This window comes from Quercus suber, unplaced genomic scaffold (genome assembly GCF_002906115.3).
Source record: "Quercus suber isolate HL8 unplaced genomic scaffold, Cork oak 2.0 scaffold_99, whole genome shotgun sequence".
Classification (NCBI taxonomy): Eukaryota; Viridiplantae; Streptophyta; class Magnoliopsida; order Fagales; family Fagaceae; genus Quercus; species Quercus suber.
Genome location: NW_027069564.1, coordinates 358,557 through 381,098, shown reverse-complemented (window position 1 = coordinate 381,098; position 22,542 = coordinate 358,557). Strand labels below are relative to the sequence as shown.

The following is a 22,542-nucleotide window of genomic DNA, read 5'->3' as shown; positions in this document are numbered from 1 at the left end:
ATATATGGTTTCACTCAAAAATTTTAATTACACATTGGCACTTTGTTTCCTAATTTTCACCATGCTATTCTTTTTTTTCTTGTGCATGTGGATACAATTATATTTTATTAAAACTCTCTCAAAAGAGGGGGGGGGGGGGGGGGGGGGAAGATACGTTTATTTTCATATATAAAATGGCAGAGAAAAAGGGCCCTTTGGCCTTTTAAAAAAATCCCCCCTCCTCTTATATTTGTTAATAAAAATTTTAAAATTTTGTTGAAATTTTACTCAATTATCACCCACATATTTTATATATAAAAATATGAATTTTTTATTTTTGCATATTTACCTCATATATGAATGGAATTTTCATCATTTTTCTCAACAACAAAAAAAAAATCGCCCACCTCATTTTTTTTATATTAAAAAAAAAAGTTTAAAAGCTCAAGAGCATTAATGTCTAATCTTTTTCCTTATAATATTCACTTTTATTCTACCATATATAACTTATTAATTTCATGAATTTTTAAAGCATATGTTTATGAAAATATATGAGTAATGCTACAAACACAAACTATTTTACAACATTTTTACAAACTGCTGGTGTGGTTTTAGAATTTTCCAAATAGTTATTATAAGTAAAAATGTGATGTTAGTGATGGATCAATCCATATTATAACTAGTAAGAATTTGCCACATCAGCAGTTTGAAAAAATATTGTAAAATAATTTGCGTCTGTAGCATTACTCAAAATATATAAGTATTAATGGGCCTCTTTATATATATATATATATATATTAAATGTATTAATACTCATTTAAAATTAATTAAATCGTACTACTACTCATTTAAAGTATTAATATCTCACTAGCAGCGTCATTCTGTAACTATCTTCTGTCTTGAGACTGTGCATGTAACCAATGTCTTCCTATCTTGAGACTGTGCATGTAAACTAGTTTCCTCCTAGTACTCTCAGTGACTATCTTTTAATGGACAACAACATCAACGTCAGAGAGTATGGATGGACTGACAGTAGTAACTCCAATTTCAGTACTGATTTGTTTGAAGAAGAAATGGAGTCTAATCTACTATCAAGCGATGAAGAGTGCCTTTTGCAAGGCATGGTCCTTTGGTTATACCTAATGCAGAGGATGTTGCAAGTCAGAGGGAATTCTGGAACTTTTGTGCCATTGGGTTTATAATGGACTATAGAAAATTCTCCGTTCATCATTTACAACACATTATCAACCATGCATGGCGGATTAGAGGGAATGTAACTATTGTTAGTAGGGATTCTTACTTCTACATTTTCCATTTTGAGTTTCTGGAGGATCTTCACCACATCTTCCATAAAGGACCTTGGGCTGTGGATGGTGCCCTTTTGGTGGTAGAAAGGTGGAGACCTAATCTAATATTAGGAAATTTGCAAATTAACTTCATCTCCATGTGGGTTCAGTTCTACAAATTGCCTTTAGAGTACCGGTACCCTGAGTTAGTGGAGAGAATGGGGTAGATGATGGGTATAGTGGAGCGCATGGATTGGGAAGATACTCTTCTTAGGAATATCTGTTTTATGAGTGATAAGGGGAATTTTTAATTGAAAAAATAAAAGTTGATCTCCAAAGACCCGTCAGCTCTATTATGCAAGCTGAAGATAGTAAGCTGAAGGTAGTAAGCTGAAGGGTAAGCTGAAGGTAGTAAGCTGAAGGGTTGAAGGTAGTAAGCTGAAGATAGTAAGCTGAAGGTAGTAAGCTGAAGGTAGTAAGCTGAAGATAATAAAGCTGACGACCCTAAAGCTGACGACCCTAACGAGGTCGTAGGCAAAGCTGACGACCTTAAAGCTGACGACCCTAACGAGGTCGTAGGCAAAGCTGACGACCTTAAAGCTGACGACCCTAACGAGGTCGTAGGCAAAGCTGACGACCTTAAAGCTGACGACCCTAACGAGGTCGTAGGCAAAGCTGACGACCTTAAAGCTGACGACCCTAACGAGGTCGTAGGCAAAGCTGACGACCTTAAAGCTGACGACCCTAACGAGGTCGTAGGCAAAGCTGACGACCTTAAAGCTGACGACCCTAACGAGGTCGTAGGCAAAGCTGACGACCTTAAAGCTGACGACCCTAACGAGGTCGTAGGCAAAGCTGACGACCTTAAAGCTGACGACCCTAACGAGGTCGTAGGCAAAGCTGACGACCTTAAAGCTGACGACCCTAACGAGGTCGTAGGCAAAGCTGACGACCTTAAAGCTGACGACCCTAACGAGGTCGTAGGCAAAGCTGACGACCTTAAAGCTGACGACCCTAACGAGGTCGTAGGCAAAGCTGACGACCTTAAAGCTGACGACCCTAACGAGGTCGTAGGCAAAGCTGACGACCTTAAAGCTGACGACCCTAACGAGGTCGTAGGCAAAGCTGACGACCTTAAAGCTGACGACCCTAACGAGGTCGTAGGCAAAGCTGACGACCTTAAAGCTGACGACCCTAACGAGGTCGTAGGCAAAGCTGACGACCTTAAAGCTGACGACCCTAACGAGGTCGTAGGCAAAGCTGACGACCTTAAAGCTGACGACCCTAACGAGGTCGTAGGCAAAGCTGACGACCTTAAAGCTGACGACCCTAACGAGGTCGTAGGCAAAGCTGACGACCTTAAAGCTGACGACCCTAACGAGGTCGTAGGCAAAGCTGACGACCTTAAAGCTGACGACCCTAACGAGGTCGTAGGCAAAGCTGACGACCTTAAAGCTGACGACCCTAACGAGGTCGTAGGCAAAGCTGACGACCTTAAAGCTGACGACCCTAACGAGGTCGTAGGCAAAGCTGACGACCTTAAAGCTGACGACCCTAACGAGGTCGTAGGCAAAGCTGACGACCTTAAAGCTGACGACCCTAACGAGGTCGTAGGCAAAGCTGACGACCTTAAAGCTGACGACCCTAACGAGGTCGTAGGCAAAGCTGACGACCTTAAAGCTGACGACCCTAACGAGGTCGTAGGCAAAGCTGACGACCTTAAAGCTGACGACCCTAACGAGGTCGTAGGCAAAGCTGACGACCTTAAAGCTGACGACCCTAACGAGGTCGTAGGCAAAGCTGACGACCTTAAAGCTGACGACCCTAACGAGGTCGTAGGCAAAGCTGACGACCTTAAAGCTGACGACCCTAACGAGGTCGTAGGCAAAGCTGACGACCTTAAAGCTGACGACCCTAACGAGGTCGTAGGCAAAGCTGACGACCTTAAAGCTGACGACCCTAACGAGGTCGTAGGCAAAGCTGACGACCTTAAAGCTGACGACCCTAACGAGGTCGTAGGCAAAGCTGACGACCCTAAAGCTGACGACCCTAACGAGGTCGTAGGCAAAGCTGACGACCTTAAAGCTGACGACCCTAACGAGGTCGTAGGCAAAGCTGACGACCTTAAAGCTGACGACCCTAACGAGGTCGTAGGCAAAGCTGACGACCCTAAAGCTGACGACCCTAACGAGGTCGTAGGCAAAGCTGACGACCTTAAAGCTGACGACCCTAACGAGGTCGTAGGCAAAGCTGACGACCCTAAAGCTGACGACCCTAACGAGGTCGTAGGTAAAGCTGACGACCCTAAAGCTGACGACCCTAACGAGGTCGTAGGTAAAGCTGACGACCTTAAAGCTGACGACCCTAACGAGGTCGTAGGCAAAGCTGGCGACCTTAAAGCTGACGACCTTAAAGCTGACGACCCTAACGAGGTCGTAGGCAAAGCTGACGACCCTAAAGCTGACGACCCTAACGAGGTCGTAGGCAAAGCTGACGACCTTAAAGCTGACGACCCTAACGAGGTCGTAGGCAAAACTGACGACCTTAAAACTGACGACCTTAAAGCTGACGATCCTAATGAGGTCGTAGGCAAAGCTGACGACCCTAAAGTTGACGACCTTAACGAGGTCGTAGGTATGGCTGACGACCCTGACGAGGCAGTAGGCGAAGCTGATGACCCTAATGAGGGAATAGGCAAAGCTGACGGCTCCAATGTATTCTTGACTTGATCACCACGCATGAATGATAAAAAGATGACTTGCTTTCCATGAATCTACGCTCATAAGGATTCCTATAAGGAAAAGACTTCTACTCCAAGGAAGAGAGGTCCACCCTCTACTACTATAAAAACCCCAATACCCTCACAAGCCAAGGTACGCATAATTGACCCCGCTCTAGCACTTTAGAGTTGTGAGAAGTTCTAACTTGACCTTCGGAGGGTATTTGGCCGGTACCATACCGGTACTCCTCTTAAGGCCTTCAGCTTTTGTGTTGTGCAGGTGTTGTTTCGAGTGTGCGAGGACCGTGTGGCTCACTGGTGGTTTTTTCGGCATCATCAATGAGGATTAAGGTTCGTACTGATCTGTGGCTACCATTGATTGCTGGGTTCAATCTCCGTTTGGATGATGGGTCAAGGGTTTAGATATAGTGTTGTTATGAGCGTTTCCACAAGTTGTGTACGATATGTGGGCTAATCGGGCATACAAGGGGGCATTGCTCTCACAGTTTGGATGATGTGGAGGTAATGTTGTTTAGACAGAGGCTTTGAATACAAGAGCTATATCCAGTACAGGTTTGATGGGCTTCAACCTCAGTTCACAAATGAACTTTGTGCTTTTCATAATCATCTGAGAATATGGACTGCTCAAGTTCATTTTGGACAAGTAACCCAAAACCCTCATCAAGCTTATAATCATCATCTCTTTAATGAATACCCTAATCCCAGTACACCTAGCACATCCCATTTCCAACATGCAACCAATTTACCATCTAATCTGATTCAAGCCAATCCCACTTGCATCATACAAATAGCAATTAACATACTGAACCTTAACATCATGGACAAAAATATCCAAGCCTCTTAGAATATACCTATTGAACCACCCACTATTCCCCAAACCCCTGTTAACTCCCCTGCCACAATGGAATCCAACCAAGAGCATATAAATGACATTCTAGGTAACCATAATACCCCTATTGACACCAACATACCACCCATCTCAAACAGAACATCTTGGCAACCCCCTATAAATTCTAATTTACAATGGGCTTGGATAGAGGGCAGTGGTCCTCTATGAAGCACGGACGCGGCACCAGAGGAGCCGCACCCGCGTCCGACGCGGCGCGACGCGGCGACGCGTGAGGGACGTCGCTGACCACGCGTCGGTGCCGCGTCGGGCCGCGTCAGGCCGCGTCCTGCCACTTGTTTTTTTTTTCCCCCCCAGACTCACGCCGACGCAGACAACACAGAATCGTAGATCAGGCTTCTGCTTCTCTGTTTCCTCTTTACTCTTTTGTTCTTCTCTCTGTTTCTTCTTTATTCTTTTGTTCTTCGTGTTTTTAAGTCTCCTGAATTTCGTCGGCTGCTTTTAGATTTAGTTTCTCTGCTTTGTTCTCTTTTATCTTTCTTTTTAGTTTTGTGAGCTTAGTCAGTAGTCACGTGACAAAGCATTGGAAAGTAGCAAACTTTTTTATTAAGTCTGACCCTTCCCCAACCGTAAATGTACTATCTTTCTTTCTTTTTCTTTTTTAATTTTTTAACTTGTGGCTTTTTTTTTATTTATTTTTTTGTCATTATCTACGTACATATAATATTACTGTTTTTTTTTTTTTTTTTTTATTGTTATCAACTTATTATTATAATTATAATTTAGGTAGATATTTAAGCGTAATATTGATATACTAGTTGAAACATAGACTTATAATTTTAATATTTTCAATAAATGATATAGGAAATATATGTATATAAATAAAATAAAATAAAAAATTGAAAATTTTAATTTTTTATTTGGTATATATTTATATAATGTGAAAAAGTATACTTAGCAATATATTAAAAATATAAATAAAAATATTTTTAATGATTTTTTAATTGCCGAGTCCTGCCGCACCCGCACCCACCTTTTTCAAAAATTGCCGAGTCCCGCACCCGTACCCGCACCCGCACCCGAGTCTCAAAACGCACCCGTGCTTCATAGGTGGTCCTTTCATCACTAATGGATAAAGCTCTATCCCACATTTTGTGGACTCAAAATCAGGTAGTGATACTATTGCAATCCTGTTCAACCTGGATAGATTAAATGAGACTCGTCTAGAGTTCATGCAATGCCATGGTTGGGAGAAAGGATGTATTCCTGAGTCCCCTAACTCCTACATTGAAAACCTAGTTCAACGGGTAGACAGAGGGAAGTTTAGATTTGAATTAGGGGATTCAAGTAATGGGCCTGGGCTGATGGCAACACAGATAAAAAATTCTGATCAAGGAGTGACATAGGAAGGCCTTCAGGGTAGGAATTTGGGCAATGATGTACCCATTGAGTTAAGGCCCAATGTAAGAGATTTGGGCCTATTTTAACAATTGACCCTGGGTCTAGGACCTCCCACTTCACACATAACACCCACCCCCACTGTCTAAACACCTACCCTTTGGTGCAATGAGTCTGGACCTATGCTGGATGGAATGGAGACTTCAAAACCTTGCTTTAGGAAGAGAATCAGAAAGGAAATTGGCAAATTTGGAAGGGATATCAAGCAAAGAATTCTATGTGCTGTGTTTGATAAGGAGATGACACATAAGGATGAGGATTTAGATCAGATGGTATCTTTTGAGGCAGAATCTAGCTCTAGTTCAAGGCTTCAGGAAGCTGGCCTTCAACAGCTTCCCCAGCAACCATGAAGGTCCTAAGCTGGAACTGTAGAGGGATGGGCAGCCCCTCTGCAGTTCTGCAATGCCAAAAAAATGCCCAGGTAAGCAGACCAGATATCATATTTTTGATGGAGACATGGCTAAGAAAGGACAAAGGCAAACAACTTTTGGAAAAATGTGGCTTTATGGAGGGTTGGGAAGTCCCTAGAGAAGGCCTTAGTGGTGGACTACTTTTGGGATGGATGTCACCTTACAAGCTAAGCATTCAATACAGCTCCAACCACCTGATCCATGCAAATCTCCTTGATAACAGAGGTAACCCACTATCTATTTCCTTTATTTATGGGCATCCAATTCAGTTTAAGAGAGACACATTTTGGTCAGATTTAAAATCTATTAGTAGAATTGCTCATAAGAACTGGCTGTGCATTAGGGATTTTAACCAAATCCTCTCCCAAAATGAGAAGTTTGGGTTTAAATCTAGAAAGATTAAGGGTGCTGATTTACTCTAACAAACTTTATTTGATTTGGAGCTTTGTGAATTAGAAGCTAAAGGCCAGAAGTAAACCTGGATGAATAGGCATGAGGATGATACCTTTGTTATGGAAAGGTTGGACAGAGCTTATGCTTTTGTTGATTAGATTAATACTTACCCTCACTATGACCTTCAAAACCAACCTATTATAGATCTGATCATGGGGCCATTTTGTTAGATTTTGATCTAAGACAACCTTTTAGGAAGAGACCTTTCAGATTTAAGAGGAAGTGGCTCACTCATGCTGAATGTAAAACTGTGGCACAACATGCATGGACTACTCACACACAGGGGTCAAGGGCTTACATACTGCAACAAAAAATAAAAAATGTTAGGAGGCCGTTCATTAATTGGAATAGGAATACCTTTGGAAGGGTGGATAGGGATTTAAAAGAAAAACAAAGGAAATTGCAAGAAATCCAAAATGCAATCTCTTCTATTGAGGATATTAAAGTTGAAAAAACTTTAAGGGAAGAGATTGAAAATCTCATGATTAAGGAAGAACTTATGTGGTCACAAAGGGCTCGTAGTGATTGGATCATCCAAGGTGATAGGAATACCAAGTATTTTCAGACCTTAGTGAAACAGAGAAGAGCCAGGACTAGAATAACAATGCTAAAGAAGTCTGATGGACAACAAATAGAAGATTTGAATGAAATTGAGGCACTCTTGGTTGATCATTTCTTATCCTAATACAATGAGTCAATTCAAAGGATGTGCATAGTATTTTAAGGGAATTAGAAGCTCTTTCAATACCAAAACTAGACCAATGCCAAAAACAACACCTTGATAGGCAAGTGACAAATGCTGAGATTGAAGAGGCAGTTTTTCAATTGGGATCCCACAAGGCTCCTGGCCCTGATGGATTACTAGCTCTATTATATCAAGAATTTTGGGGTGTTGTAAAGCAGGACATCTTTAACTATGTGCATGCCTTCTTTCACTCGAGCACCATGCTTAAGTCCCTTAATCAAACCTTCATCACCCTCATTCCTAAGACCTTTCCTATTGAGGAGGCTACTCAATTCAGACCTATTAGCCTCTGCAATGTTACCTACAAGATCATATCCAAAATCTTTGTCTCTAGACTTAAACCTTTGATGGATCAGCTTATAACTCCATATCAGAATGCCTTCATTAAGGGTAGGATAATTATTGATAAGATTCTGCTTGCACATGAGATCTATGACACCTTGAAAAAGAAGAAAGGTAGGAAAAAAGGATATGGATCTTTGAAGATTGATATGTCCAAGGCTTATGATAGGGTCAATTGGAAGTTTCTTGAGGTTGTGCTTATTTCCATGAACTTTAGTAATTGTTGGATCAAGTGGATTAAGGAGTGTGTTACCACAATGTAATATGCTCTACTGATTAATGGGAGTCCTCAATTTTTTAACCCTTCTAGAGGTCTTAGGCAAGGTGACCCTCTTTCACCTTATCTATTCCTTTTTTGTGCAAATATACTTTCTCTTGCTCTCTTAAAGGAGAAAAATCTTGGGAACATTAAAGGGATCCATATGGGTAGGAATGGACTATCCTTTACACACCTTTTATTTGCTGATGATTCTTTGTTCTTTTTCCAAATTGACAAAAACTCTCTATCCAATCTTAGGAGGACTATTCTGTGGTATTGTTCATTATCTGGATAGGCCATTAATTTCAATAAATCTAAGTGATAGGAAGCTTCATCTTATTAACTGGGATAAGATTTGCCAACCTAAATGCAAGAGCTTGGGTTGAAAAAATTCAGTCTAGTTAATCAAGCCATGATTGCTAAACAATTTTGGAGAATCTAGCATAATCCCAATTCCCTTCTAGCTAGAACTTTTCAAAGAAAATATTGTTCATCCAATTCCTTAAAAGAGTATAAACCTAAACCTACCCACTCTTGGATTTGGAAAAATATTGTGGTTACTCAAAATCCTGCCTTACGTCAAGGCAGATGGTTGGTTGGAAGTGGGCATCAAATTCCCCTAACTCATCCTGAATGGTACCAAGCTTCAGAACTTATTCTAAGGGAAAACAATATGTCCAATGGTTCAGTTGCTGACCTTATCGACCAAGAGACTAAATCATGGAAGGTGGAGTTAATTAGGAAGATATATCACCCACAGGTAGCTAAGGAGATTCTGCTTCTAACCTATATCTAGACTACCAAATATGGATGACAGACTCATTTGGAAGCATTCAAATTCAGGAGACTATAAGGTTAAGAAAGCATATCAATATCTTCTCAAAGAGTAGTACCCTACTTCTACACAGAACCATAGATACTTTGGTATTGAAAAGGAGGTTTGGGAAAGAATTTAGAAAGTTAAGCTTCCTATCAAAATCCTGAACTTCATTAGGAACTTACTTCATGGAAGTTTACCAGTCCTTGAGGTTCTGGTTAATAAGGGCATCACTGTATCAAGCGTCTTTTATGCAATGAGGAGGAGGAATCTCTTAATCATCTTTTTTTAAAATGCCGATTTGCTCGAGCTGTTTGGCATGGATCAAACCTGGAGATAAGAACTTCTGATTCCTTCAATCTGTCAATCAATCAATGGATGGAGTTTTGTGTTAGGCAGAATGATCCTAGAGAATCTACTAGATTGGGAATTTTGCAATCCTTATACACAACTCTATGGTCTATATGGAACCATAGGAATCTAGTTCTGCATCAAGGGAAGGATCCTAATCCAATGGAAGTTCTTCTAACCTCCCAATCTCTCTTGTGCAGGTATTAGGAAGTTTTTAACAACAACCAAAGTCAAAGGTCCAGTTGTAGACAATAAACTCAGCATCAATTCACAAACCAAGATTGGCAGCTTGTCATAAAGGTAGCAGCTTCTATCAATAGGAAAACCAAAAGGAGTGGCTATGCTTTTGAGGCAACAACAGTGGATGGAAGAAGATTGTTCACAGGTGGTGCTAGTTGTGGCAGGAAGACCTATCGTCTTGCAATACAGGATGCTATTGGAGAATCAATGATTAAGGCCCTGGATCTGGGATACAACAGAATGCTTGTGTTGAATTGTTGTAAGGACCTCACATAGGTCTGCAAGTAGTACAGAGAGCCAAGTTGGCATCAGAAGACTTTGATTGCAGATATAACCCATCTTCGGAATCAAGGAATACACATAGACTTCCATTTTGTTCCTACCTATGTAGTTAGCCATGTAACAGATTTAGCTTATATCACCACTTGTTTCCCTGTACATAGGTGCAGGCTAAATCCTAATTATGCTCATGCCTGATGTCCTTATTGTGTGTACTGGTTATGTTTCTGTTAATGAAGTTGTTTTCTTTGGTATCAAAAAAAATATATATTAATGTCTCCTTTTTTTTTTTTTCCCTTCTAATAATCATTCCTTTCCATGTATAACTCATTTATTTTAAGATTATTCAGGGTATATACCTTTCAATAAAGGTCAATTTTATTTTTTAAAAACAAACTCATATATTTTCTTTCTTTTTTTCTTACAACTCTTTTTTTTCATTTTGCATGTAGAGTTAAGGGTATATACAATCGAAGGCATTTGATTTTATTTTTTTATTTTTTTATCTTTTAATATTTTGTCACATAAGTTTTTACGGTTCTATAATTTTACATGTCATTATTTTCATATATATATATATATATTAACTGATTTAATTTGTATTCTACATTTAAACCCTCCATAACGTCTTTACCATGCTTTTTCCTACTCGGATCCAGTTTGGTTGCGCTTGCCTTAGTGACTAGGCTACATGATGTGAAGATTTCATTCTTTGCCAGTGAAATCAAGGAAATTTATTTGAATAAAATAACCGAAAAAAAAAATCTGAGATATTTTTGTCAATGTCTTCTACTTCTTCACAGAAACTAAAAAAGAAAAAAAAAATCATAGATTTAATCACATACAGAGTTTTAACAAGTATTCCATTTTTAGCTTCAAGTCTCTATTTATGTCTTTGATTTTGGAGGTCAGTCAGCATTGATTTTTTAATTCAATCCAAGGGAATAACGTGGACTGATAAATTAGAAACCAATTGCTTCTCTCTTTCTTTTTTCTTTTGAGATTGAGATTTGGCCTTTGGGATTATGCTTACCATGCCGTTTGATTACAAGCGAAAGAATAGAACGAAGAAAGGATGTGGATCCTTTTTGGACTACTTTTTGAGTTTATCTGAAGAATAAAAATAAAGACATTGACAAAGATAGATCTCAAGCTTTCTGCAATTTGCGTTACCCTTAGGTCAGTGTGTTTTTTTTCCACTCAAGAAACCTTGGCAGGCGTTAATTTGCCCAAAAGAAAAATGATGTGGCTTTATTTTTAATCTCAGCCGTTTGTTAAAAAGTAAAGGAGATGTTCTGTTAAAAAATTAACTCGATGTAAACCAAATCTGTAATAAATATATTCTTTTTTAGAAGTTAGAATAAATGCCTAATTAATTGTTAATATAATTATCATATTTCATTTTTTTGACAAATAGTAAAAGATTAAAAAAAATCATATTTTGTTGTACATTGCATGGGTTACTAAGTTACTAACTAGTTTTTCTTGAAAAACAAGTTGGCCAAGAGTTTTGTACCTTAACTAACTGACATATTCTAGTGTTTCTATGACATCTCAGGTTCAAATCTGTATTTTACAGTTGTAATTATCAAATTATTTGAAAAGATAAAAAGTTGGGCGTAGTATAATTGCACCTAAAAAAAAATGTAGGTTTTAAAAACTATAGACAAACAAAAAACTAAATAATTAACCAAATTTTTTTAAAAAAAATTCAAATAAACGTCCAAACTATTTACATTGCCCTACAAAATTCACATTAAGAATATGAGATGGGTTCAAGTTATACTTGGTAAAGAGTTACATATTTTTTAAACCATTGGATTTAAATAGATCCAACGGTTAAAAAAAGACCGTCATTATTACAAATATTTTTATTAGAATCTCATTAATTACCCTCATTTATTACATTCTTCACCTATCTCTAAACCCAATAAAATTTGACAAGAGAGAGAGAGAGAGAGAGAGAGAGAGAGAGAGAGAGAGAGAGAGAGACTCTCTCTCTCTCTCTCTCTCCATCATTGTTCCACCTCCACATGTTGTCGGCAAGGAAAAAAAAAACACACACACACACCAAGCCGAACACTATTCCTATGCATACAAAATGATACATATCCGTTAACTTTGGATCATGCATCCAAATCAAGGAGAACTTCTATTTTTTATTTTTTATTTCTAAAAAAAAAAAAAAAAAAAACCAGCTGAAAATAAGATAAATCTAAATTTTCTTACTTCTAATTATTATTATTTTTCCAGACTAGTACTCATTATTTCAGTAAATTCAAATTCTCTAGTTGCCAAGTGCCAACAGGTGAGTGAACATGGAGGATATTATAGCCCTCAACAAACAAAAACTACTAATACCCTTATAAAAGAGAGCAAGTTCAAGTCAGACATGAATTCTAGACGTTATACTACGTTAGAATCAAAGTCTACAAAGACATTAGTAAAAGAGAAGACAGAGTTCAAGTCAGAGATGAATCCGACTAAGTTAGAATCAAATACTGCAAATAGACCAGGTAAAAGAGCACATGAATACAACCAAGGGTGTAGCCAGGAATTTTTACATGAGAGGGCTAATTCGAACCATGAATGTTGAAATCGACGATGATAAGTATCATCATTGTATGGATAGTTTATATTTTTAGGTTGATATGGACCTTCTTTGAGATAAGCTCGTCGAATTTCATATTGTTTGTTGATAGGGAATTCACATATTTGTTTACGTGATCCTGGATCACGATTTATCTCTTCAGATTGAATTCTTGAACATTTTGAGAGGTTAGGGTGTTCATCAGGTATTGAAGTATCAATATTTGTTTCTACAACCACAGGTGTCCTAATTTCTGAATTGCTAACATCTTTTTTTTTTAAAGAATGTATCAATTATTTTTCGTTTGCTCATAATTCTTTTAGCTTTAAAAATATGACTTAAAAATTAACCTAAAAAGAAGTTTAAAAAAAAAATTAATTAGAAATTTTTACTTAGTTATATGGATGTTGTTCATACTCAAGAAAAAACAAAATTTCCACTATAATTTAAACATACAACCCATTTTTAATACAACTTTAATTAATAATAACCCCTCAAATAAAAACAAAAATTAAACACACAAGTATTGGTACACAACATAAATCAAACAATTTAACAACACCCACAACCACATCTACAGCCACATGATATCTAACTAATCAAAAATAGGTAATAAACCAAAACAATTTTACCTTAAAAACTTTGTCTTCACAAATTGCAAAGCTTATTGCCTTTGTCTGACTGTCTCCAACTTTAGATCTTTCCTTCAAGATTCATCACAAACAATCTCTCCATGCCTTCAATCATGTATTTCTCTAAAAATTTATGAAAATATAAAGAGCATGTGAATATTTAGGTGTAGATAGTTGAGAAAATAAAAAAAAGACACTAAAAAGAAATGAATGTCTAATGCTTAAGAAAGAGAAGAAAACTCACCAGTCACCAAATAGTCACCAAGTTTCAAAACTAAAACTGATGAAGAAAGAAAAAAATTTGTCAGAATTTTTTTTTTCTTCTAACTGTAAGTACAAAGGACTGGAGTTTTAGAGGCTGGTAGGTAGGCAACAGTACCAGTGCAAATGAAAGTGGATCAAAGAAGACAAAACAAAAGAATAAGAAGTAAAGAAAGGGATTCTGTGGGTCAGTGGGTGGATTTTTTGAGATGAATAGAAAGTGAAGTTTTATTTTTACTATTTGGATTTCAGCAGGCCAGCTTGTTTTATTTGGAGTATATAATGTGATAAGGCCTAAAACTAAAGCTGGGCTTGGGAGAATAGTTGAGAATTAGGCATGAGGGAACGGCTGTCCAATATTAGGGGGGCCCAATTTTTTTTTCTACCTACTCTAATGGATAAAAAAAAAAAAAAAAAAAAAAACGTCCCCCCGAGGCCTCCCCAAGCCACTATGTGGCTCCGCCCCTGAATACAACTGCATCTATGCAAGGTTAGACTAATATGCTCATAATAATAATTTAAATTTTAAACAAAATACTCACAAAAATAGAAACAGTGTTTGGCTTTTTTCTTTTTTTTTTTGCCGGCAACTTGTGGAGGTAGAACAATGGTCGAGGAGCAATGAAGGAGGAGATAGAGAGAGAAAGAGTCAAACGTCAAATTTTATTGGATTTAGAGATAGGTGTAGAAAGTAATAAATGAGGGTAATTAATGAGATTCTAATAAAAATATTTGTAATAATGAGGGTCTTTTCTTAACCGTTGGATCTACTTAAATCCAATAATTTAGAAAAGATGTAACTCTAAAGAGTTATACCAAGTGTAACTTGAACCCATCTCTAAGAATATATATATATATATATATATGGTTGAGTTCAAGTTACACCTGGTGCAACTCTAAGCAGTGTTATACCACCCAATAACTTATTATTAAATTCATATTTTGGAAATCTTACCGTTGTATTACATGTTCTATATGTTTTTAACATGTATGCCAATTTTCATGATAATCGGATGTTATTTACCATTTCATCCATAAATACATTTTTTATATATTATTTTAAACTACAAACACTTGAATTTAAACAAATTGATTGATGACAGGACTATTGATATTCAATTACCTTGAAATTTTGCAAACATAGAAAATATACAAAAATAATGTAATCAAACGGTGGATTTGTCAAAATTGGCATCCTATTAAAAAATAATGAGTGGTGTAACATTACTTAGAATTATACCAAGTGTAACTTGAACCCAATCCATATATATATCTCAAATGTCACCTAGTCTAGGGCTACTTTTGGGTAGAGTTGTACACGATTCATTGTGGTTGGTAAAATTGACCCTTTTTTTAATCACTCCATAGATCGGTTTGGTCAATTCCAAGAGCAAATTTTAGGATAGTTTGGAGAAAAACCCTTTAAATTTCTCTTATACTTTTTCATTGGGTATGAATTTTGAAAATCTAACTGTTGACTTGCATTTTCTTATTATATCCTCCATTTTTGAAAATTTTATAAAAATCAATAGCTATGTTATCAATCTAATGTTTAGATTTCAAGTTTTTGTGATCTAAAATTATAGATAAAAAATAAATTTATTGATCAAATAGTAAATAAAATTCGATTTGAACAAAATTTAACATGCATGCTAAGAGCATAAAAAACATGCAATCCAACAATTAAATTTTCAAAATTTAGATCCAATAAAAAGATATAGGAGAAGTTTGAAGGATTTCTCTCCATACTAGTTTAGAGAAAAACCTTGTCCTATCGTTGGCTTGTTGACTCAAGTAGTTTGAGTCGCTCAATTGTATTGGGCCAAAATCTCTTTATATGATTTTGTTTTACGCATGATTGAGCCTTTTCTTAGATTGGATTGTGTACAGTTGAGGGTTTGTTTTTAGCCTTACCCTTGTTAATTTATTTTTGAAATTAAAAGACTTTAATTAATACCTATAATTTTTATGTTTTTAGAAATTTTAGTTTTTAGGGGTAAAAAAAGCAAAGTAGTGATAAAGAGTATATAATAATTTTAGTGTTTTGAATTAAAAAAATTTAGAATTATAATTAAGAAATATATTGGTTTTAATATTGTTTATTTAATTTATTTTTTGATTGCAAATAAATATAATATGTTAATTAGATTTGAAAAAAGAAATGTTTATTTTATGTTGTTCTAGTAACACTTGGGTAATTAAGCCAGTCCTAATCCTTTTAAGTTGTAACACACATAATCCTTAAAAACATATTGGTTTTTTAAGATTGTAAGCCTATAATTGGTGGTTACGCATGGAAACATTCAATAATGATGATGATAAGGTGATTTTACTTAGGTGAGTAAGGAGATCATCTCAACTTTCACATTAAGTATTATGATTGTGTCACTTGGCACAAAAATTAAAATGAACACGATAAAGAACCAAGCTACAATTAGAAATGATTTGGATTCGATTTAGATTTTAGATTGTAAGCAAGGGTAACAACCTAGTTTATTACTTTACTTATCTAGGAATCAGTCTCTCAACAACTAGTTATGATCTTTTATAATTTATTGCTTATCATGGTATAACTTATTTGTACTCTGAACTAATAATTAAGTAGTCAAGCACATGCATTTAAAATGTCAAACAAAAAAACTTTTATCCATCCTTGCAAAAGTACATTTAAAATATTAATTCCTATTTCATGCCTTGAATTAGCACAAGATAGCTAAATCCAAATTTCATTGTTATATGAAAGAAAAAAGAAAATATTACATGATATTTAAAAACTACAATGGCTGCAGTGGCGTCAAACACTACATGGTATTTGAAATGATTTTTCATGCTTGCAAAAGTACATTTAAAATATTAATTCCTATTTCATGCCTTGAATTAGCACAAGATAGCTAAATCCAAATTTCATTGTTATATGAAAGAAAAAAGAAAATACTACATGATATTTAAAAACTACAATGGCTGCAGTGGCGCCAAACACTACATGGTATTTGAAATGATTTTTCATGCCATTAGCAAACCAAGTTGAAAGAAAATCACAACAAACTGATCAAAAAGTCTAGACCTCATAAGTCATCCCCACCTTGAGAAGACGATTGCGAGGAATCATGAAAACTTCATCTGCTTGTCTCACACATCTTTTCAACCAATTATAGGCATAATTTATAGCTAACTTCTTCAAAAGGCTAGACCCCTTTGAAGCCATCACTTCATTTTCACCTATTAGATGAACAATATCCCCAAATTTTAGTGCAACATCCACAATTTCCACCTCTCTTTGCACCGTTTCTTCATCAACCTTTTCTAGTTCTTTGTTATCAGCTAATTCATTAGGCTTGAGCAGATCATTTCGTATGAACTCCTGCAATTGATTCACCAACATCTCCTTAAAAAAGTCACACTCAAATCTTGAATCCTTATATCCATACCTCACAACACATCGGAAAATGCCTAGCTTATGAGGCTCTATTCGTCCAAACAAAAAGCGTTCCTTCGGAGGGACTGTGCTAATGGTTAGATACTTGATTGAAACAAAGACAAAGATTGAGTGTAAAGCTGGTACATTTGAAACATAGTGGGTGAATATAGGGGAAATTCCATGGACAAGCTCAGTGTAAAATAGGGCAACACCCGGAACCCGATGGATGCTAGGATTAGAAGCTACCTCTACCAATTTATGAGTAGGAACTTTGTTTTCTAGTTCATACTTGTACTTCTTCTGGTAGCCATAGTTCCATAAATGCATAATGGTCACAAGAGTCAAGGCAAACAATAGAGGAAGGTAACCTCCATCAACAAACTTGTAGAGTACTGAGCTCAAGAATAGGAATTCCAAGAGCCCTATAGTTAGAGCATACATGATGATCAAGTAGATGTTTGTCTTCCATATCATGACCATCACAAGGAGAAGAAACAAAGATGTTATTGTAAATACAAATGCCACTGCAATTCCTGTTGAAAGAATATCAAGAAAAAAAGTTGAAAAGACTTGCACATGTAGAATTCAAAAGGAAGCTAACAGAAAATGTTTTCATTCTTCACAACACAACATAGTAAAATAACATATTGATACAAAGAATACAACTTTAAGTGTTCGTTTGAATGAACTGTATGATGAAATTAAGTTGTTTATTATGTTTATTTAGCTTATGTACAACGTTTTGAAGCAACTTTTGCCTAACTTAATTTTAGAACCTAAAAAGTCAATGAAAATAAACTCTCATAAACAAGCACAAAAGACATTTTTTGACTACTTTAACTTCATTTTAGGACACTTCATTGCTTTGAAACATCATCATCATCATGGGAAGAGGATTTTGAATAAGGTTCTCTCCAGGTAATGCATGACGCTAAGCCACAAGGCTCTTAATATTTTTATGGCTTTTGAGTTTCGACAAGTCTTAATTCATATCAACATCCAAATAAATCCAAAAAATTGTACAATTGTTTTTTACTACCTCTCAGAATTCTAAAATTATATTAAAAAATAAAGAAAAGTTTGAGGTGATTTACCATAAGCGTTCCCTATCTTCAATGTATTTTTGAAGCCAAGAGTGACACCCACACAAGCCAGCATAAGAAGGGTGTTGATCTCTGGTACATAAACTTGCCCTTTGTATTTAGCGGATGTGTGCACTACCTTAACCCGTGGGAAACACCCAAGGGCCAAAGATTGTTGGACGATGGAGAAAGAAGCGGAGATTAACGACTGACTAGCAATGATGGCTGCCATTATAGCCACAATAAACATTGGCCAGTACAGTGGTTCTGCATAAAAGAGTCATATGAAAATAAAGATACCACCTCAATATGATAGCAAGAGGAAAAAAAAAAAAACCATATTATAAGGAACAGTAAATGTACTTGGAACAGAACTATAGAAGGCATTGCTAGCATCCTGATTGTGTTTTCGGAGATATGAAGCTTGACCAAAGTAGGCAAGAATAATCGAGGGAAAAACTATAATGATTGAGCTTATCTGAATTGAACGAACACTGAAGTGACCAAGATCTGCAAATAATGCTTCAGAACCTGTCATTGTTTGACCAAATTCACCACATGAGTAGCAGCTATAGGATTAGTCCTAAACAAATAAGCAAAACTAATATTTTTTTAGTTTACAATAGTAAAAAAGAGCATGAGGTTTAGGCAAATTTCAAACAGATCCATTATACTCTTGGTTTAGCGCTGTTGGTTCTTAAGATATCAAGAATGACAAAATTGATCCCTTCATCACTTTTGTCAATTGTGACAATGAGACTAATGCTCCTCAGTAGTCAATAACATTAATTTAAAAGTGCAAAGAGACCTGTTTGAACTTAACTTAAACCTCCAATAAGTCTGTTTTGCATATTTCCATAAATTATTGGTTTATGAAACTTCAAACAATACTTAAGACAACAATCATCTGTTAGGACTATTCAAAGTAAGTTCATAGTCTTGGACAAGACATTTGTAAGCATGTTCTTAACAAAGGAAACCATTATTTGCAGTGAAAGCACAATCAAGGATAATTTGGGATTTGAGATGGACTGATAATGAAGCTGCACTTAACCATTTTTCTAGGAGCATTGTGCTTAAATCATCAAGGATTTTTTCTTATCAAAATTTACTATGATTTTAGAAATAATTCCAATCACTACTGTAAATCGTATGTTTTTAAAGTTGAAACCTGAGACAGTAGCTATGAAACAGCCCAAGTCCATCACTACATCTCATTTCTGTACATTCAAAGTGCTTAAACAATGAGATGAGATTATGATACACACCTGTTAGGCATAGGATGACGCCTCCAAGAGAAATCCATGCATTCTTCTTATTCCTAATGAAATAGTCAACAATATACATTGGATTGATTGCCTTGATAACCCCTGGATCATGCTTCACAAAGTTGTACATGCCAATAGTTCCGATGAAAAGAAACCAAATTGTTAGTACTGGAGCAAAACTATAGCCAATTTTATCTGTCCCAAATCTTTGAACTTGGAACAAAATAATCAAGATTCCTACTGAAATCCACATGATCGTATTATCAGTAAGCGCACTAGTAGCTTCCTTAACTCCCCCCACTGCTGACAATACTACACCAAGGAGGAAATCATAATGTAAATTATTATTCAGAATATTAGATGCAAATAGTTCATGAAATGTGAAGTTATAAATAATTGAAACTAAGCTAAATGAATTGAATAAACAGCTTAATTTTTACACCATCTTAACCAACAGTAAAGAGATAAGTAGGACTTAGGAATATGACTCTATTGTACCTGATATGCATGGTGTGAGGATGCCATCTCCAATCACCATGGAGGTGCCAAGCATGGTCATGAACAAGATGAAATACTTTAGTATTTGGTTACTCTCAAGCATAGATTTGATAAAGGATGCTCTCTTCAACCGTCGGTTTGGCACATCTAGTCGGTAGTTAGACACTTCTTTGTCTTCAGCCTGCTGGTTGGGCGTCAAGCTGACCTTGGCATAGCGGCATATGAGAGAATATAGAGCGAAAGTTCCTCCTGCAACAATACAGTTTCCATTATAAAATAATGAATAGTTTGATGACAATGTATTCCTTGCTAGCAATTCAATATATAACATATCAACACCATTCAAAGTTCAAAGCATTATTATTGACACACTGATATAGCATCACCCAATGTCATTGTTATTTTGTGTGCAAGTGTTATCATCAAGAAATATTAATTTCTTTCTAATTATCATCTATCAATAAAAATGAGAATCTAAGAACTACAATAATTAATCTATTAAAACAAATTGCTAAGCATGAGAGAAGATTATCAATTACCATCGCCGTTATCGTTGGCTGTTAGCACAATGAAAACGTACTTGATCAGAGTAATTAACATGAGCGAGTAAAATATTAGAGACAGCACACCAAGTATATCATCATTGTGCTTAACCCCAATAGGAAAAATGCCTGGTAACACATACAAAGGCGATGTGCCTAAATCACCATACACAACCCCAATGCTCTGAAATGCTAGCTTCATTATGCTTCCCCAATCCAAGGCCTGCACTCCAACACTTCAAATATCATATTGGAAACGAAATAATAACAATAATGATAATTGGATTTTTTTTTTCTAGACTAACTTATTAGTTTATTGCTCATCTAAAATTACATTAGTCCTATAATTTTTAGAATAGGCTATAGATATCATAAGAATAACAAGATAAATGAAAAGTAAAAAAGAGAAAACAAAAAATAATACCTGAGAAGATCCAGGGCCTTGATTAGAGGTGAATCTATCAGCCTCCAAATCAAAAGAATCAAGTCTTATAAGATTTTTCCAAGAGAGTTTTTTACATTTGAGACCTCTGTGAATCCCAGGTTGATCAACTTCATGTTCTTGTTCTTTTTCTTCTACATGAATTTTTTCTTGTGAGCTTTCTTCTTCTATAGCATCAACGCCTTCCATCTCACTCAAACTTATAATCTTATGACCTATCTAAACTCAGGAGTTATATTTGAAATGAGAAAGCCCTTAATTAAGCAAGGTAATTTATAGGCTCTAATTGCCAATTAGTTTCCACCCAAAAAACTAAAAATTAAAAACTAAAATTAAAATCTTTATATCGTTGAAAGCTTAAATATATATCCTGCTAGTAACTAGTAAGTCCTAGACTTCTAGTCCTACTACTACTAAACGAAAGGATAAATATTACAATCAAATAATTTCGAAAATTACAAAAGAATAATTAAAAGTTTTTTTTTTTCTTCTCTCTCTAATGTAGAGGATTGAATTTCGGTTTTTTTTTTTTTTTTTTTTAATTTAAGTCTAAGGCTAATCCTGTTTCTTTTAGTTGTATTTGGTTTACTTCGTGGAAGGACTGACAAGAAAGGCCTGGTTATAGATAGAAGTTTATATTTATGGCTTGCGTGGTGATATCACACACACGGTTTCCACACAGAATTTTTTAATTGGTTATTTGTTTCTTTAATCCACTCAACACAATGCCACTTATATTTCCTATTCTGGAAAGGCTTTCTTCCCATTTAATTCTCCCAATTCCTCTTTTTCTTTTTTCTTTGGTTTATTTCGTGGAAGGGACTGACAAGAAAGGCCTGGTTATAGATAGAAGTTTTTATTTATGGCTTGCGTGATGATATCACACACACGGTTTCCACACAGAATTTTTTAATTGGTTCTTTGTTTCTTTAATCCACTCAACACAATGCCACTCATATTTCCTATTCTGGAAAGGCTTTCTTCCCATTTAATTCTCCCAATTCCTCTTTTTCTTTTTTCTTTTTTCTTATATTTTATTAGTTAATACAATCATGTGTTTGAATTTATTTAAGGAACCTAATCTACAAAATTAAATTTAAATTTTGCCTAATTGTTAATATTCATATATGTGCTACAATAGTAATAAACAATTTTCTAATATAAAAATATACTTTTACTTTATAATAATTCATTGATGATTTATAGGTACGTACAAAATAATTGTGATTATATGTGTTTTTCTTTATATTTGGCTATAATTTAACTTTACTTTTTGAAGATACCTCTTCTATACTCTATGCTATTAATAATAAGATGATGATGATGATTCCTGGTTTGGGGATTGACCTTTTTCCTGTCCCAAAATACCCTCTCACACACCTTATTAAGTCTTAAAAATGTTTAAAGAATAGAGTCAACTAAGTAAAACCATTCAATTTTGAATTACTATATTTTTAAGTTTTCTTGGAAATAAAAAAAACACCTAAATTTTATGCTTTTATTTTGATCTTTTGATAGTCAGGTAACTGCAAAAATCTACTCCCACTCAAGTCACCGTTGTTTTTTTTGTTTTTTTAACCAGAAAAAAGTCCCGCACTCTTTC

General features: G+C 35.7%; 1 protein-coding gene and 1 long non-coding RNA gene across 3 annotated transcripts; one reads left to right on the top strand and one right to left on the bottom strand.

Annotated features, from left to right (window-relative positions):
• The first annotated feature begins 6,388 nt into the window (after positions 1-6,388).
• Positions 6,389-10,497, top strand: LOC112015972 (uncharacterized). Its single transcript, XR_010629520.1, has 2 exons — positions 6,389-6,945; positions 9,888-10,497. It is a non-coding gene; the product is annotated as an uncharacterized LOC112015972 (long non-coding RNA).
• Positions 10,498-16,455: 5,958 nt separating this feature from the next.
• LOC112016013 (potassium transporter 5) lies at positions 16,456-21,422 on the bottom strand. 2 transcript variants are annotated; one of them, XM_024048491.2, is made up of 7 exons: positions 20,922-21,422; positions 20,495-20,720; positions 19,956-20,204; positions 19,458-19,769; positions 18,553-18,720; positions 18,202-18,456; positions 16,456-17,640 (listed from the first exon to the last, which is right to left on the bottom strand). In XM_024048491.2, the coding sequence occupies exons 1-7, from the start codon at positions 21,126-21,128 to the stop codon at positions 16,748-16,750; spliced, it is 2,310 nt and encodes a 769-aa protein (XP_023904259.1). In that variant the 5' UTR covers positions 21,129-21,422; the 3' UTR covers positions 16,456-16,747. The 2 variants fall into 2 exon arrangements, with proteins under 2 accessions (XP_023904259.1, XP_065630901.1); XM_065774829.1 differs by having other exon boundaries at positions 20,585-20,720.
• Positions 21,423-22,542: the final 1,120 nt, after the last annotated feature.